This window comes from Ornithorhynchus anatinus, chromosome 7 (genome assembly GCF_004115215.2).
Source record: "Ornithorhynchus anatinus isolate Pmale09 chromosome 7, mOrnAna1.pri.v4, whole genome shotgun sequence".
In the NCBI taxonomy this organism is placed as follows: Eukaryota; Metazoa; Chordata; class Mammalia; order Monotremata; family Ornithorhynchidae; genus Ornithorhynchus; species Ornithorhynchus anatinus.
This window is the reverse complement of record NC_041734.1, coordinates 72,365,458-72,380,313: the sequence shown is the minus strand read 5'-3', so window position 1 is coordinate 72,380,313 and position 14,856 is coordinate 72,365,458. Positions and strand designations below refer to the sequence as shown.

At 52.8% G+C, this 14,856-nt stretch overlaps 1 protein-coding gene across 2 annotated transcripts in view; it reads right to left on the bottom strand.

Annotated features, from left to right (window-relative positions):
* Positions 1-7,189: 7,189 nt before the first annotated feature.
* IPO9 (importin 9) overlaps positions 7,190-14,856 on the bottom strand; it is a 44,643-nt gene continuing 36,976 nt past the window's right edge. For both annotated transcript variants that reach the window (XM_029068965.2, XM_029068963.1), the window contains 6 exons: positions 14,419-14,585; positions 12,137-12,270; positions 10,077-10,196; positions 9,593-9,697; positions 8,823-8,899; positions 7,190-8,393 (listed from right to left, as the gene is read on the bottom strand). In XM_029068965.2, coding sequence (XP_028924798.1) covers positions 8,283-8,393; positions 8,823-8,899; positions 9,593-9,697; positions 10,077-10,196; positions 12,137-12,270; positions 14,419-14,585 — 714 coding nt within the window. In that variant the 3' untranslated portion in view covers positions 7,190-8,282. The remainder of the gene's footprint in view (positions 8,394-8,822; positions 8,900-9,592; positions 9,698-10,076; positions 10,197-12,136; positions 12,271-14,418; positions 14,586-14,856) is intronic.

Genomic DNA, 14,856 nt, shown 5'->3' with positions numbered 1-14,856 from the left:
TACAATCTTACACATGCCAGCTATAATTTCCCAAGGATGATCCTGGAGTCTGGCCCATGTCTGCATGGAACTTGTTCCCCCAAGAAGCAGTGTGGGAAAAGAGGAACCATTTCAAGAAGAGGTTGTGTCTCAGAGAGTTGGAAAGTTAGGGGTGATAGATGGTCGTTCCCCCCAGCCCCCATCATTTCAGAGGTCAAAAAGGGCAACCATCACCCTGTTCCCGCAAGCATCCTTCATGTCACTGTCGGAGATGGAATGCTGGGCCAGTTGGACCACAAGGCCTAGTGACTTAGTGAAGACACAGAGCACAGCCTTACCTTCAGTCACCGGGGCTGTTGCCATCCTCCCAGGCCCCAGCCAAAGACCTATCCAGAGGCTCCCACCCCTAAGCAGCATGGCCTAGTGGTTAGAGCACGGTTCTGGTGTCAGAAGGACGGGTTCCAATCCCAGCTCTGCCACTTGTCTGCTGTGTGACCTTGGGCAGGTCACTTAACTTTTCTGTGCCTCAGTTCCCTCATCCGCAAAAGGGGATAATGCCTGCTCTCTCTCCTACTTAGACTAGGAGCCCCATGTAGGACCTGATTATCTATCTACCCCATTTCCTAATACAGTGCTTGTTACATAGTAAGCACTTAACAAATACCCCAAATATGATTGCCCCGGACCCCTCCCTCCCTCCCTTCTCTACCCCATCTCTCACCAGTGCTGTCAAGTACCACACTACCTCTCCTGCCACTCAGGCAGAAGAGGAAGGCTGAGTGAAGGGGACAGGCTTCCCCGAGATCCCATCTCGAACCCATCTTTTCTGTCAATCAATCAATAGTATCTATCAAGCACCTACTGCATGCACAGTATTGTACTGAGCACTTGAGAGAGTGCAGTAGATGTAATAGACACAAACCCTGAAGCCCTGACTTGAGAAGCTTACAATCTAGTTGGAGAGCCAGACATTAAAAATCAATTACAGGTAGGGTAAGCGATTGAGTAGAAGGTTAGGGACACGAGTGCTAACAGGGAATATGGCCGATGATGCCCTTTCGGGCTTCTGGTTGACCTCTCATTTAGGTCATCCTCCCCTTGGAGGCCTCAATGCCAGTGATTCCCAGGCATCCAGGGGATCCTCTTACGGGAACATCCCCTGGCTCCGTCTCACCCCACAGCCTCAGTTGGTGACTAAAAATAGAAGCAGTGTCCTGGGCAATGTTCCCTGTTGTCTCAGGGGAGAGGAGGAGTCAGGCTATCCACTGGGAGGGCCCAGGGAGGTCACAGGAGTGAGGCCCGGTCCCCAGCCTGCCTGCCTGCCCGTCCGCCTGTCTGCCTGCATCTGCTCTCACTCAGTTTTCAGCAGCACCAACAGCATGCCCAAGAGAAACACAGTTGACAAGGAGGAGAGAACGGATGAGAATCCAATGATCCGTGCCCCGGCCCTGAGGAGAAGCCTGTCCTTTGAAGCTCCTTGGCGTGGGCAGCCCCTCGGCCAGCTTCTTCCTTCAGGCCAAACCATCCCAGGGAGAAGGTGCTTCAGGATTCCCCAGACTCTAGTGAGGCCTGGGGGCTCCTGTGAGGGGCAGGGCTGCTGCCCCAGTATTGAGTAGCAGGGTAGGAGGGGTGGTGGCCCTCAGACCACACCCCGGGGTCCCAGAGCCCCTATGGAGGAGGCATTCCAGACCCCGTAGCCTGCCCCCTCCCCCCTCTGCACAGGATGGGTCCTCGCAGCTGCCTGCTCGCTGCCTCAGGCATGGCCGGGCAAAGGGCCAGCTCACCAGTTGCCGTGGAAGCAGCCCACACAGCCAAATCCCAGAACAGCCGTGACCTCTCCCTCTCCCTCCCCACCTCCCAGGTGCCCTCCAGGCAGACCCCCATCACCGAGCAGAGAGGAAACCACCTTCCTTGGCCCCATCTCTACACCCACCATCTCCTGGCAGGCAATTCCGGGGGGAAGCTTCCTCACCGCTCCCCAGACTCTCCAAAACTCCCTCCGCCCCCGACTCCTCCCCCAGATCCTGGCCCCCACCCAGAACCCAGAGAACAGTCAGGTGGCACCTCCCAACCGGTTGGTGGGGTGCCAGCAGAAAGGAGGGGAGGCTGGAGCTCCCGCCTTCCTCCTATGGGCACTTTTCTGAACAGGATGGGAGGATGGTCCTCTCTCGATCTCTCCTCTTAGAGCAGGCAGGCAGCTCTCGGGGAGGGACCCAAGCCTGTTTTGTAGCTTGTCCCCTGCCTTCTCTGAAGGTGGGACCTGGAGGCCTTGAGCAGAGACAGCCCCCGCCAAGCAGAAGCATCATGGCTTAGTGAACAGAGCGTAGGCCTGGGAGTCAGCGCTTGTGCACCGTGACCTCAAGCTAGTCACTTCATTTCTCTGTCGCTGGGTTACTTCATCTTTAAAATGGGGATTAAGACTATGAGCCACATTAGAGACAGGGACTATGTCCAACCCACTTACCTTTTATCTACCCCAGCATTTAGTACAGTGACTGGCACATAATAAGCGCTTAACAAATACCACAATTATTATTATTATTAGTGCTACTCAGAATGGGGGTGGTTGGCAGCAGGGGTACCCTATTATCAACCACTGGTATTTATTGAACTCTTACTGCGTGCAGAGCACTGTACTATTTGGGAGAGTACAATGCAGTACAGTTGGTAGACACCATTCCTGCCTCAAGGAGTTTACAGGCTAGTGGGTTTACAATCTCTGCTAGCTCCTGAGGAAGGTGGGAGGTGTGCGAAGAAGCTATGAGATCCAGGTCTCTATCACCGTAGAGAACAATGTACTAAGCACCTGAGAAAGTACAAAATAACAGCGTTGGTAGATGCATCCCTGCCCACAAGGAACATATGGTCCACCCTCCCACTTCCTCCTGGTTCTTCCCCGAGGGAAGACGGTCCTGGCTCTCGATGGCCATGTCTGGACGAAGGATGGGGTCCATCATTCCTCACCTCTTGGCTTGTCCTTCCGCCTCATAATCCCGTGAGGACTCCGTGAATGGACAGTGAACTCGAGTCACTACAGTCCATGCCCCCAATAATCAATCAATGGTATTTACTAGGCAAGTATTCTGGGCAGAGCACTATATTAAGTGCTTGGGAGAGTACAATGCAACCAAATTAGGCCAAGTTAAGCTGCAGGTTCTTTTGTTCCATCCCTTCCTGCTTGGAAAATCATTCTCTGCTTAATGTAGAGTCCCACTCCAAGTCAGCTATGTTTCTCCAAGTGTGGTTCTAGGAGATTTGAATAATAATGGTGGTATTTGTTAAGCACTTACTATGTGCCAAGCACTATACTAAGCAGTGGAGTAGATGCAGGATAAACAGGTGAGACAGAATTCCTGTCCCACATGGGGCTGACAGTCTAAGTAAATGGAAGAACAGGTACTGAAAACTACAATGTGTGGATTTTTCCCCTGTGAAAAGACATTTGAAGACCATGGCATCATGACCAATGCCTTGGCTGGTTCAGGCCAGTGGGCTTTCCAGTTTAATATTGCTTCTGATCGAAGTCATGGGTGCTTGGAGGAAACAAATGCTGGTTGCTTTTCAGGATTGGGGGTTCCTAAACCCCATGACCTTGGCATTACCCTTGATTCCTTCCCCTCCAAGTCTGACATGGGTCCTTTGCTAGATCCTGGCAGTTTTTCCTCTATTTTTTAGATCCATCCCTCGAGTCTGCATTTGGGTCCAAGGGTACCATATACCAACCTAACTACTATTTCAATTTCCTTATTGGTCTCCCTGCCTCTCCAGTCTATACTTCATTCTGCTGCCTAGTTCATTTTTCTTAGCCAGTCTATGCATTTTCCTTTCCTCAAAAACCAAGTTACACATACATACCTCTCCACATCAAATAGAAACTTCTGATCTCTGGCTTTAAGGTCCTTCACTAGTTCTTTCCCTCTTACCTAACCACTCTCTTCTCTTGCACTACATCCCAGTTTACCCTATCCGTTCCTCCCGAGCCCCTTCTTCTCACTGTAACCAGTTTTGGACTCTGGCCTCTGACCCCTGGCTCACACCCTTCCTCCTGCCTGGAGCTCCTTCCCTTTTCAAACCTGTCAGTTCAGAGCTTTCTCCATATTCAAAACTCTTCTGAAATCCCACCTCCTCCAGGAAGCATTCCCTGGTTATTTTTTCTTCTCTCCAGGTCACTTGCCATCACCCTAGCCCAAACATTTTTGTACATATTACCTCTCATTCCACTTTTGTATATATTGTTTTACATACTGTATTAACCGGAGCCCTTCTTCCTTGTACTGTTATTTTATACAAAACATCCAAACCTCATTTGAACCCTTTTTTTTTTTTTTGGCCTGCTCAATTTCTAGCGGGAGCAAATTCAATGCTTTATTACCAGCTTTGTGACAACCAATTCTCTTGTATCTACCCTAGCATTTACAGCAGCGTTTGACACATAATTAGCACCAACAAATATCATAAAAAAGTGTTTGTTATAAAAACTCCCACCTCCAAGTTTCAGCATCCCTTGTCATCCTGGGGGTGTGGGGCTTGGTAAAACCCTCAGTTTGCCCTTCAAGTCTTTAAACGTCATTGACATCCCCTCTCTGCCTTGGCATTTCCAGGCTCTCCACCCCCCTGCAACTCTTCTGCTCCTCTAGTGGGAATTGAGGTAGACTTGGAGGAAATGATGGTACTGATGGTAATTTAACCAGCAGCACTTGCATTTCTCCCAGCTGTCTTGCCTTTGAGACCTAGCAGCCTCACAGCGAGTCAACAGAGAGGGGTGCTTGGGGATGGCAAAAGATTTTCCCACACGGGACCCACTTGTGGCTGGAGAGAGAGCAGCCTAGTGCCAAGGCTATACCAAAGCCCCACAACTCAGGCAGCAGTTGCCTCAGTAGCCATTGTAGTCTTAGCTGCCCACGTTGACCAGCTGTTCACAATTTTTCTAGGCCTGCCCACCTCTTGGATCCAAATTGTTCTTCTCTGAAGGCCCAGCCCCAGTGGGTCTTCCCCTACCTGTTAGAGCTAGGACTAGAATCCAGGACTCTTAATTCCCAGGACCAAGCCCTTTCCACCAGACCCACAGCAGGGCTCCTCCTCTGCAGCCAAAACTGAGCTGCCCCAGATCCAGTCCCAGGGGCCTTTAAAGCAAACAGGTCTCCTCCTGCCTTGGTGAGGAGGCGAATCAGGTGAGCGGAAGGGGGGACATGAGATGGAATGGGAGGGTGTCTAGGGTTGGAGTAGGTGGCCCATGGACCAATATGAACCATCTCAAGAGACTCTTGCAACCTGAGTGGCCCAAAGCCATCTTGTGAGCATGGTCACACGCCCTGGGTAAGGCAGAAATCAAAGCTGAGTAATCACTGCTTCCAAGTGCTAACGCCACATCCAAATTTAGCATCTTCTGGGAATCTGATTCACTTTTGTGACAAAGCAAGTCTCCAAAGCCACCGCCAACACCTGCAACCCCTCCCCTCTTTCGGGACCAAGTCTACTTTCCTTTCCAGCCTGGAGCACTCTGGTACCTCACAGGTTGGTTGGGACTTATTGGTGCCACAGTTTCCTCACCTGTAAAATGGGGATATCTCTTCCCCCTTCAAGACCTTGAGCCCTGTTAGGACAGGGACTATTCCATTCTGATGATCTTATATCTGTGTTCAGCACACCATTTAGCACAGTGTGATCACTTATTATAAAATAAGTCCCCAAACACACCAGGATTAGCAGATTGAATGTGAAATGAATTCAAACTGTCCAGTTCTTCCACAATATGCTTTCCACTACTTTTGGGACGGAACGCTGAGGGAATTAGAAAACGTTCCCCTGATAGCATGCACCTGCCTGCATAGAAGGTAGTGTTGTGGAGGATCTTGGCCAGGAGGCGTAGTTCAGGATTCGGCTGGCGCAGAGCTACGGATTGCTCGGCTGTGGCACGGGGCTGAGGTGCAGGGGCGAGCCATCCAGTCAGAACCGGGGAGGGCCCCAAAGGAGTGTGAGTCCACAGGCTTCCTGGTCTGGTGGGGCAGCACACTCAGGCACTGCTCTAAGTGACCCAGGTGCACTTTGACTGTAACATTCCCACTCGAGGACAGAAATAAATCCAGCCTGGGGGGAGCACTGTACCTTCCTGCCTCCCCTTCCCCAGCAGCCACAGCCACCACCATTGCTCAGTGAGATGAGGTAATAATAACGTTGGTATTTGTTAAGCGCTTACTATGTGCCGAGCACTGTTCTAAGCGCTGGGGTAGACACAGGGGAATCAGGATGTCCCACATGGGGCTCACAGTCTTAATCCCCATTTTACAGATGAGGTAACTGAGCCACAGAGAAGTGAAGTGACTTGCCCAGTCACACAGCTGACTAGTGGCAGAGCTGGGATTCGAACTCATGACTTCTGACTCCAAAGCCCGTGCTCTTTCCACTGAGCCATGCTGCTTCTCTAGGCTCTCAGCAGGTTGGCCCAACTGCCAGTTTTTGGGGTTTTTTTAAGGGTATTTGTTAAGTGCTTACTACGTACCAGGCACCGCACTTGCACTGGGGTAGATAACAGATATTCCAGTTGGATGCAGTCCACATCCCACATGGGCATCACAATCTTAACTCCATTTTACAGATGAGGTAACTGAGGCACAGAGAAGTCACTTGCCCACAGTCACACAGCAAGTAAGTGGCAGAGCCAGGATTAGAACCCAGGTCCTTCTGACTCACAGGCCCGTGCTCTATCCACTAGGCCAGGCTGCTTTTCATCCCAAATTTCCAAAGGCTCGGGTAGGATTGATGGCTGCACTCGGGTGGTGGAGGAGCAGTTGCAGGTATTGACCCTGACATTGCTCTGGGACGAGGCCTTGGAAGGGAGCCACGCTGGCTCTCCCCAGGGGCGCACACTACAGTGGCCCGAACCAACGGGGATGTCACTGAGCTCCTGTGGGGAAAAGCATTCAAATACACTGGCGACTCTGGGCCTGAGAGGCTGATTCGGGCAGAGAGGCTGGGAACCCGAAGTCAGTGCGAAAGCCTCCTACGCCAACCAGCGCTCCCTCTGCTCTCTCCTCGTTGTCCACAAGGCCATTTGATGAAAGGCAGGAGGGGAAGCCACCTCCTGCCACTTGCTCTCAACCCTCTTTCACGAATGAAAAAGTCCCAGAAATCCCAATTCACGGCCCCTCTTTCTGCGTGGAGGGGGTCACATTCCGAGGACCGTCCGCTTCTCAGAGAAGGCTCCGTCCCGTCCTTTCCATTGCTTTATTTTCATTTTCCCTCCGACGAGAACCCAGGACCGAGGGGTGCTGGGAGCCGCCTCACACCGGAAGGAGTAACTCATTGGTCAGTTACTTTTCTGTCCTAGAAAAATACACGTGGCTAATCTGTGGCTACGCTTAACCATTCCAGGGGACTCTGGGGACTAAGAAGCCCCTCAGATTCATCCACTGGAGAGAGGTGATGGGAGCTATTGTGTTGGGGAAAAAAGGGCAGGAGGAGAGGAGGCAAATTAAATAGATGGTGGTGGTGCTTTTTTTATCCTTTTTTTTTTTTGTAAAAAAAGAAATTCATCAAAGAAATTCAACACCATGGAGCTGGCCCTGGTGTGTATGTATGTTTGTATGCGCGTGCGTGTGTACGCACAGATCTCTTCACCTCAGAATTTGGGGGCCCCTCATGTGGTGAGGCAAGGAGCCAGTCGTGGCGGGTTTCTTCGTTGGGTGTCTGCCACACGGGGGGTGTGGGCAGAATGTCTGGAGATGGCCAAGGGCCCATCTGCTCACCTCGGGGGGGGGAAGGTTGGCGGGGAAGGGGAGCCGCTGCCAGAAGTCATTGTGGGGCAGCTCTCCTGCTCCAGCCCCAGCCAGGGGAATTCCTGCTGTCCGGGAAACGTGGCAGCTTCTAGTCCTGTTCCAGTCCAAAGGGTAGGGTGGGTTTGCCCTCGTGCTGAAACTCGAGGGTGCAGGTGGCCATGGCTTCCTGTCCCCCCTCAAAAGGTTAGAGGGACGGGGAACAAGGTGGGGCGGGGAGAAGTCGGTCCTGGACCCCTCGGCTCTCCATTGGCCCCAAGTGGCCATTTTCCAGGACTGGCTGGCCCCACGGTCAGAGGCTGAGGAAAGGAGGAATTCCAGGGGGTTGGGGGTGAGAGTCACCAATGGTTGTCTTCCTCCCTCCCACGCTTCCGGTGAGGAAAGCGCCAGGGTGCTCTGGGCGGGTTCCGGCCTCATTTCCCTCAGAGGAATCCAGGGCAGACTGGGGCTGGGAGCGAGCAGGAGCAGGCTGGCAGAAGGAGAGCGGGAGGGAGGGAAGGAAGGAGGGTTGGGTCAGAGGCGACGGCAAGCTCAGATTCCGATGGCCTGCAGCACCCTCCTCTCGTTGTCGTTGAGGTGGCCCGAGAAGACGGCGTAGCAGGGCTGCTGGGCGAACTGGCACAGGAAGCCCGTGAGATAGGCCTGTGGGGGAGAGCAACGATGTAGAGTCAGAGGGACTGGAGGCGCCAGCCTCCCAGAGGGAAAATCCAAGCACTTGTGGTGGTCCATCCCGGTCCGTGAGGTCAGTTCGGCTGAGAAGAGGGCGACCGTCCCACTGCTCCTCCAAGCACCCTCGGGTGCCATTGTCAGCGACAGGGTCCCAGCTGGGGAGACGGCTATCTGCCCCAGGGACCGCCTCCTAAGCTCTTAAGAACAGCCACGGGGGTTGTGACCCTCACCCCTCCAGAGGCTCCCTAAGGAGCTGTAGGTTGGACTCTGCCCCTCCCCCGCAGGCCCACCCAACCAGGACTGAAGGCTCTCTCCCGCCTGGACTCGAGGGGGTCGAGACTGCCCTAGGAGCAGCAAGACAAGCTCACTGTTTCCACCCCCAGCTCCAGCCCCCTCCCTCACCTGTAGGTCGATTTGATATAGCGGGTCCTTCAGGGCATCGGGGTCGTCCTCCTCATCATCTTCATAGTAATCCTCATCTGCTGGAAAACACCCACCCATGTCACCGCAGGGATTCGCGGTCTTTGTTAAGCGCTTACTCTGTGCCAAGCGCTGTGCTGCGCGCTGGGATAGATACAAGATCATGAGGTTGGACACAGTCCCCGTCCCACATGGGGCTCACAGTCTAAGAGGGAGGGAGAACAGGTATTTCATCCCCATTTTATAGCTGGGAAAACTAAGGCCAAGAGAAATGAAGTGACTTACTCAAGGTCACACAGCAGGTGAGTGGCAGAGCTGGGATGAGATCCCAGGTCCTAATAGGAGTGGCATGAGTATTTATGAAGCGCTAACCGTGTGCGGAACACTGAACCAAAGGCCGAGAGAGAACATCTGAGTGGAAATTAAACAGAGACCCTTATCCTTAGTGGGGCTCACTAAGTGACTCCCAGCCTTGTGGTCTGTCCGCTGGGCCACAGAATAAATTGGGGAAGGCAGCTTTTCAACCAGTTTTGAAACTGTGGCTCAGGATGGGTAGAGATGGTCCCGGCCACCTCCTGATCTGCCATGCTCTCGATTCAGCTTCCCTTTCAGAAGGGAATGGGAGGATCAGGGAGCCCGTCTCGGTAGACTGGGCTCTCTCTCCCCGGGAAACTCCAGCGCTCCTTGCCCCGACTGGTTTCCTCCCGGAGTCAGCCAGATGAGGGAGTGACAGCACCTCCCAGACTGCCTACCATATTTATTGGAGGAGGCGAGGATGTCCGATAAGAGTTGTCCTGCCAGACCTTCATCCTCTTCGTCCTCCTCCTCCTGATCCTCCCACATGTCGTTGGAGTCATCTGCTTGGGAAAGAACGAGAGCCAGAGTGAGCGAGGCCAAGAGAGCCCACCTTCCTTCCATGGAAAGGGGTGGAGAGTCGAAGAGCAGCTGCCAATGCTCTGGGTCCCACTTGTCAATTTGGAGCATAACAAAGGCCCGGCCCCCTCGATGCTTCTCCCCAGAACCCCTTCACTGGGTGATCAGGGAGGAACCCCGGCCCCCGGGGGACTGGCTGAGAATCTTTCCTCTGTGGCCACCAGACTCTAGAAAAGGGAGAGGGCGAGCAGCTCCCGTGGCTTCGGATTCCAGGGCCACTAGACCCCCCCTCTCCTGGCCCTCCTCGCCCACCAGCCTCGCCCAGCCCAGTCTGGTTCCCGGCGGGGACGGATCACGGACCACCTTGGCTCCACTCGGCTGCCGTTTGGCGAGAGGCGTTGGCTTCCATGACGTTGGACAGCTCGTTGATGATCAGCTTTAAGATTTTGACCAGCAGAGGAATGTTTGTCCAGCGCTCAGGGTCTGGGCGGGAGAGTTAGGGAAGGATGAGAACCTGGTTTCCGTTACCCAGTGGGAGCCAGAAAAGGCTCCAGAGGCAGAGTCTGCGTTTATTTCTTCCAGAGACATTCCCCAGTCCTTGGGTCACAGAGACAACTCAAGATGGGGCAATCTCCCTGGGATTTACAGACAATCAATCAACCAATGGTATTTATTGACCACGCTCTGTGTGCACAGCACTCTACTAAGCACTTGGGTGAGTACAATATGAGTTGGGAGACACGATCCCTGACCACAGGAGAAACACGTTAAAATAAATTACAGCTAGGGGAAATGGCAGAATATAGGGACATGTACATAAGTGCTGTGGGGCTGGGGTAAATATCAATTGCTTCAGGGTGCATATTCTAGTGCACAGGCAACACAGAGGGGAAGGCAAATAGGGTGGGGATATAAGGAACTGGTCAGGGAGGGCCTCTTGGAAGGAGATGGGATTTTAGTAGGGGTTTCTAGATGGGGAGAGTGGTACTCTGACGGATAAGAAGGGGAGGGGAGTTCCAGGCCAGAGGGAGGAGGTGGGTAAGGGGTTGGTGGAGAGACAGATTAAACCGAAGCATTAAAGGAGTGAAATGTGTGGGCTGGGTTTTAGTAGGAGATCACTGAGGTAAGGTAGGAGGGGGAGAGCTGATGAGAGCCTTAAAATAATTTCTGTCTGATGTGGAGGTGGATGGGAAACTACTGTAGGTTTTTGAGGAGTGGGGAGAAGTGGACTGAACATTCTGAGCCAAATGAAGTGGGGAGTGAGGAACAGGGAGAGACTGAAGGCAGAGAGGTTAGCGAGGGGGTGGTTGCAGTAGTCAAGGTGGGATGTGATAAGTGCTTGGATCAGAGTACGGGTGGAGAGGAATGGGCATTCTCTGGAGATGTTGTGAGGGCAGAATCAACAGGATTTAGTGACAATGTGCAGGCTGAATGAGAGATAAGAAGCAGTGTGGTCTAATGGAAAGGGCATGGGAGTCAGACAACTTGGGTTCTAATCCCAGCTCTACCACTTTTTCTTTTAAACAGTATTTGTCAAGCGCTTACTATGTGCCAAGCACTGAACTAAATGCTGGGCCGGATATGAGCCACCCAGGCTGGACACAGTCCATATTCCAGTAGGCCTTGCAGTCTTTACCCTCATTTTATAGATGACTTGCCTGCTGTGTGACCATGGGCAAGTCATATGACCTCTCTGGGTCTCAGTTTCCTCATGTGTTCTCTCCCTCTTGGACTGGGAGCCCCATGAGGAACAAGGACTGTTCATAACCTTATCTTGTATATACACCAGCAGTTAGTATGATACTTGGCTTATAGTAAGAACTTACGGAAACCAAGGTTACTATTATTATTATTATTACTATAAGAGTAGAAGATGATACCCCAGGAACTCCACGGAGGCCAGACCAATGAGCCTGAGCCCTCAAGTCTGTGACTGGAGAGTGGGAAATCAGGCCAGGAAGTCTGGGTTTCAACTCAGTTTAGGGTTCCTGGCATTCTTGGTTGCCACCTCACATTTCCCTGAGAAGGGTGCTAATTGCATTCCCATTTCTTAGGGAGAAACCAAAGCCCGAGAAGAGAAACACTGTGCCCCAAACCTGCCCTTCAGAACATAATAATAATAGTGGCAACTGTTAAGCGCCTACTATGTGCCGGGCACTGTACTAAGTGCTGGGGTAGATACAAGGTTGGCCACAGTCCCTATCCCACATGGGACTCACAGTCTTAATCCCTATTTTACAGATGAGGTAACTTTAACAGAGAAGTGAAATGACTTGCCCAAGATCACAGAGCAGACATATGGTGGACCTGAGACTAGAACTCAGGTCCTTCTGTCTCCCAGGCCCGTACTCTATCCACAAGGCCACACTGCTTCTCTCAGAAGCCAGTGCCCCCTCCCAGTTGAGCTGGCCCCGGCCCCTCACTTTTGGCTGATTTGGAGCGGGTCCGGATGCCCTCATCCATGTTGAAGATCTCTTCTCCCTTCACCCGGATGTCCTGCAGGCGCTTGTCGTCCGCGTTGATGCCGTGCTGAAGGAGCTTGCACAGAGCGATGGAGCTGGGGGCGAGGGGGAACTAGGTCAGTGCCAACCACCAGCCTCCCCACTTCAGGCCAGTTTCCTCCCCAGTCCTAGTCAGTCCAGGGTGCCCACTGGGTGCCGACTCTTGTACTGGGCACTCTGGGGTGACAGGGGAAGAAGTCACTCCCTCTTTTTTTTTTGACAACTCAACAATCGGATAAGGGGAGATTGGACCCGCACACAGTAACTCTAAACGCAATGGGAGCATCAAGCAGGAAAACACAAAGGCCGACCCACTCCCACAGACAGTTCTCTGAGCTCCATGTCAGGGCCGAGGGTTACCGCGGGGACTAGAAACAGGCAGGACCCAACAGGGACGGCTCCATGGAGGAGGAGGAGGAGGGAGGGCTTCGTGCCCTTTTGCCAAAAAGGGATGTGGTTCAGTGAGAAGGAGGAGGAGGGTGGGTGTCTCATTCCCATAGCAACCTGGAAGCAGGAGAACAGGCACAGGAATGGGGAAGCAAGTTAACAGAGCTGGAGCGAGCAATCGATCGTATTTATTGCGAGTGTGGAGCACTGTATTAAGCACTTGGGAGAGTGCAACACACAATATAACAGACATTCCCTGCCTACAAGCTTACAGTCTGGAGGCAGATATTAATATCAATAAATTATGGATATGTACATAACTGCTGTGGGGCTGGGGTGGGTGGTGACTAAAGGGAGCAAGTCAGGGCGAGGCAGAAGAGAGTGAGAGAAAAGGAAACAAGGACTTAGGGAGCAGTGAGCAAGCAGAGGATAGTTAAGGCGACATTTACAGAGGACCCAGTGACCACGGTGAAATTCTCTAATCTGTGGGCAGGGAACATGCCTGTCAACTCTGTTGCCTTGTATTCTCCCAAGTGCTTACTACAGTCCTCTGCACATAGAAAGTGTTCAACAAATTCCACCGAATGATACGAATGGTAATCAGGAGTGGGTAGTTAGGGTGGTCGCAGCAGCACTAAGAACCCAACTGGTGTGCTGAACTGTACAAGGTGCGTGGGAGCCACAGAATAATCAAATGGCACGTTCCCTGCCCACAAGGAGCTAACCACCTATGGGGAGACAAATGTAACAGGAACTTCTAACTACAGAGGTCAAAAATCAATACATAACGGCAGTCCGAGAGACCCGAGTGCCAAGGATGAGTGCCAAAACGCTAGAGCTGGTTGGAGGGACGCTACGGCTCTGGGGATGGGAAATTCATTGGGGAAAGCTTACTGGATGGAGAAGTTGGGATGGTAGGAGGGGTCTGAATGTGGGGAGAGCTAAGATCTGTCTGATGCAGGAGGGAGTTCTAAGTCGATGAAGCAACGTGAGCAAAGGGAAGGAGGTGGGAGAGTTGAGAAGATGATACGGCTAAAATAACTTAAGAAGAATGAAGACCACGAGTCGGAGAGAAGTAGGAGCAGAGGGATAAGGTGGACCCAGATGATGGCGAGCCTTGAAGCCAATGGTGAAGATGTGGAGAGACAGAAGGAGCCAGTGGGGGGTTCTGGGGAGAGATGTGGGCTGAGCGACACCTTGGGAAGATGATCTAGGTGGGATACCGGGAGACCAGAGAGAAGCCTGAGGAAACCGTCTAGCTGTGGTAAGACCACAACTTGTCCCGGGGTGGCCATGGTTGGCAGGGAGAGGAAAGGGCATATCGGGGAGCTGTCGTTCAGGAAAAATGGAAGGATTGGGCAGCGAGCCAGAGGCAATAGCTAAATGAAGAGTGAAGAATGGGGCATGACAACAAGGATGCTGGTTTCTGGGTCAGGGAGAGTGGTGGGACTTTTGATGGGGATGGGGAAGCCAGGGGAGGAGTGGGTTCAGGAGACACGATGAGTGGTTCTGTTTTAGACAAGTAGAACCTTAAGTGCCAGCAGGACAGCCAGGTGCAGAGGTACTGGAGGCCTGAGGCCAGGGCGGCAGGCTGGGTCGGATGGAGATGAGGGAGAAGGCCCTATCATGTGGGAGAGACTCTGCCAACCTTTGGGGACCACTCAGCGGGCCAAGCTGGAGGGCAGGAGAGAGGGGGACAGGGAGAAGAGGGGGAGGGCGAGAGGGGGAGACGAAGAGGGGGAAGACGAAGGCTAGGGGAATAGGAAGCAGTGGAGATGGGGGTGGGGGGAGTGGAGAGGGAGGAGCTGGATCCTCACCTGACTTTGCCCTCGTACTGTCCGTAGAACAGGTGCTGCCGGCTCGTCCACTCGGCCATGACAAACTCCAAGGCAGGCTTGCCGGTGGGCCCCGGGAGGCTGCACAGGAACTCCAACAGGGGGTCCAGCTGCGTGTGCACCAGGTGGGCAAACACCATGATCAGGGACTAGGAGAGAGAGAGAGAGAAAAGAGAGCACTCACACAGTGGGAAGAATAAGAATGAAGATGATAACGATGATGATAACCACCCTTCGCTGTTCAGCACTTACTTGATGCAAAACACTATGGTAAGCGCTGGATACAAGATCATCGGGGTCAGACACAGTCCTTGTCCCATAGGGTGTTGGGCTCACAGTCTAAGCACTGAGTCTCCTTTTTACTGATGAGGAAACTGAGGCACAGAGCAGTTAAGTGACTTGCCCTAGATCCTCCAGCAG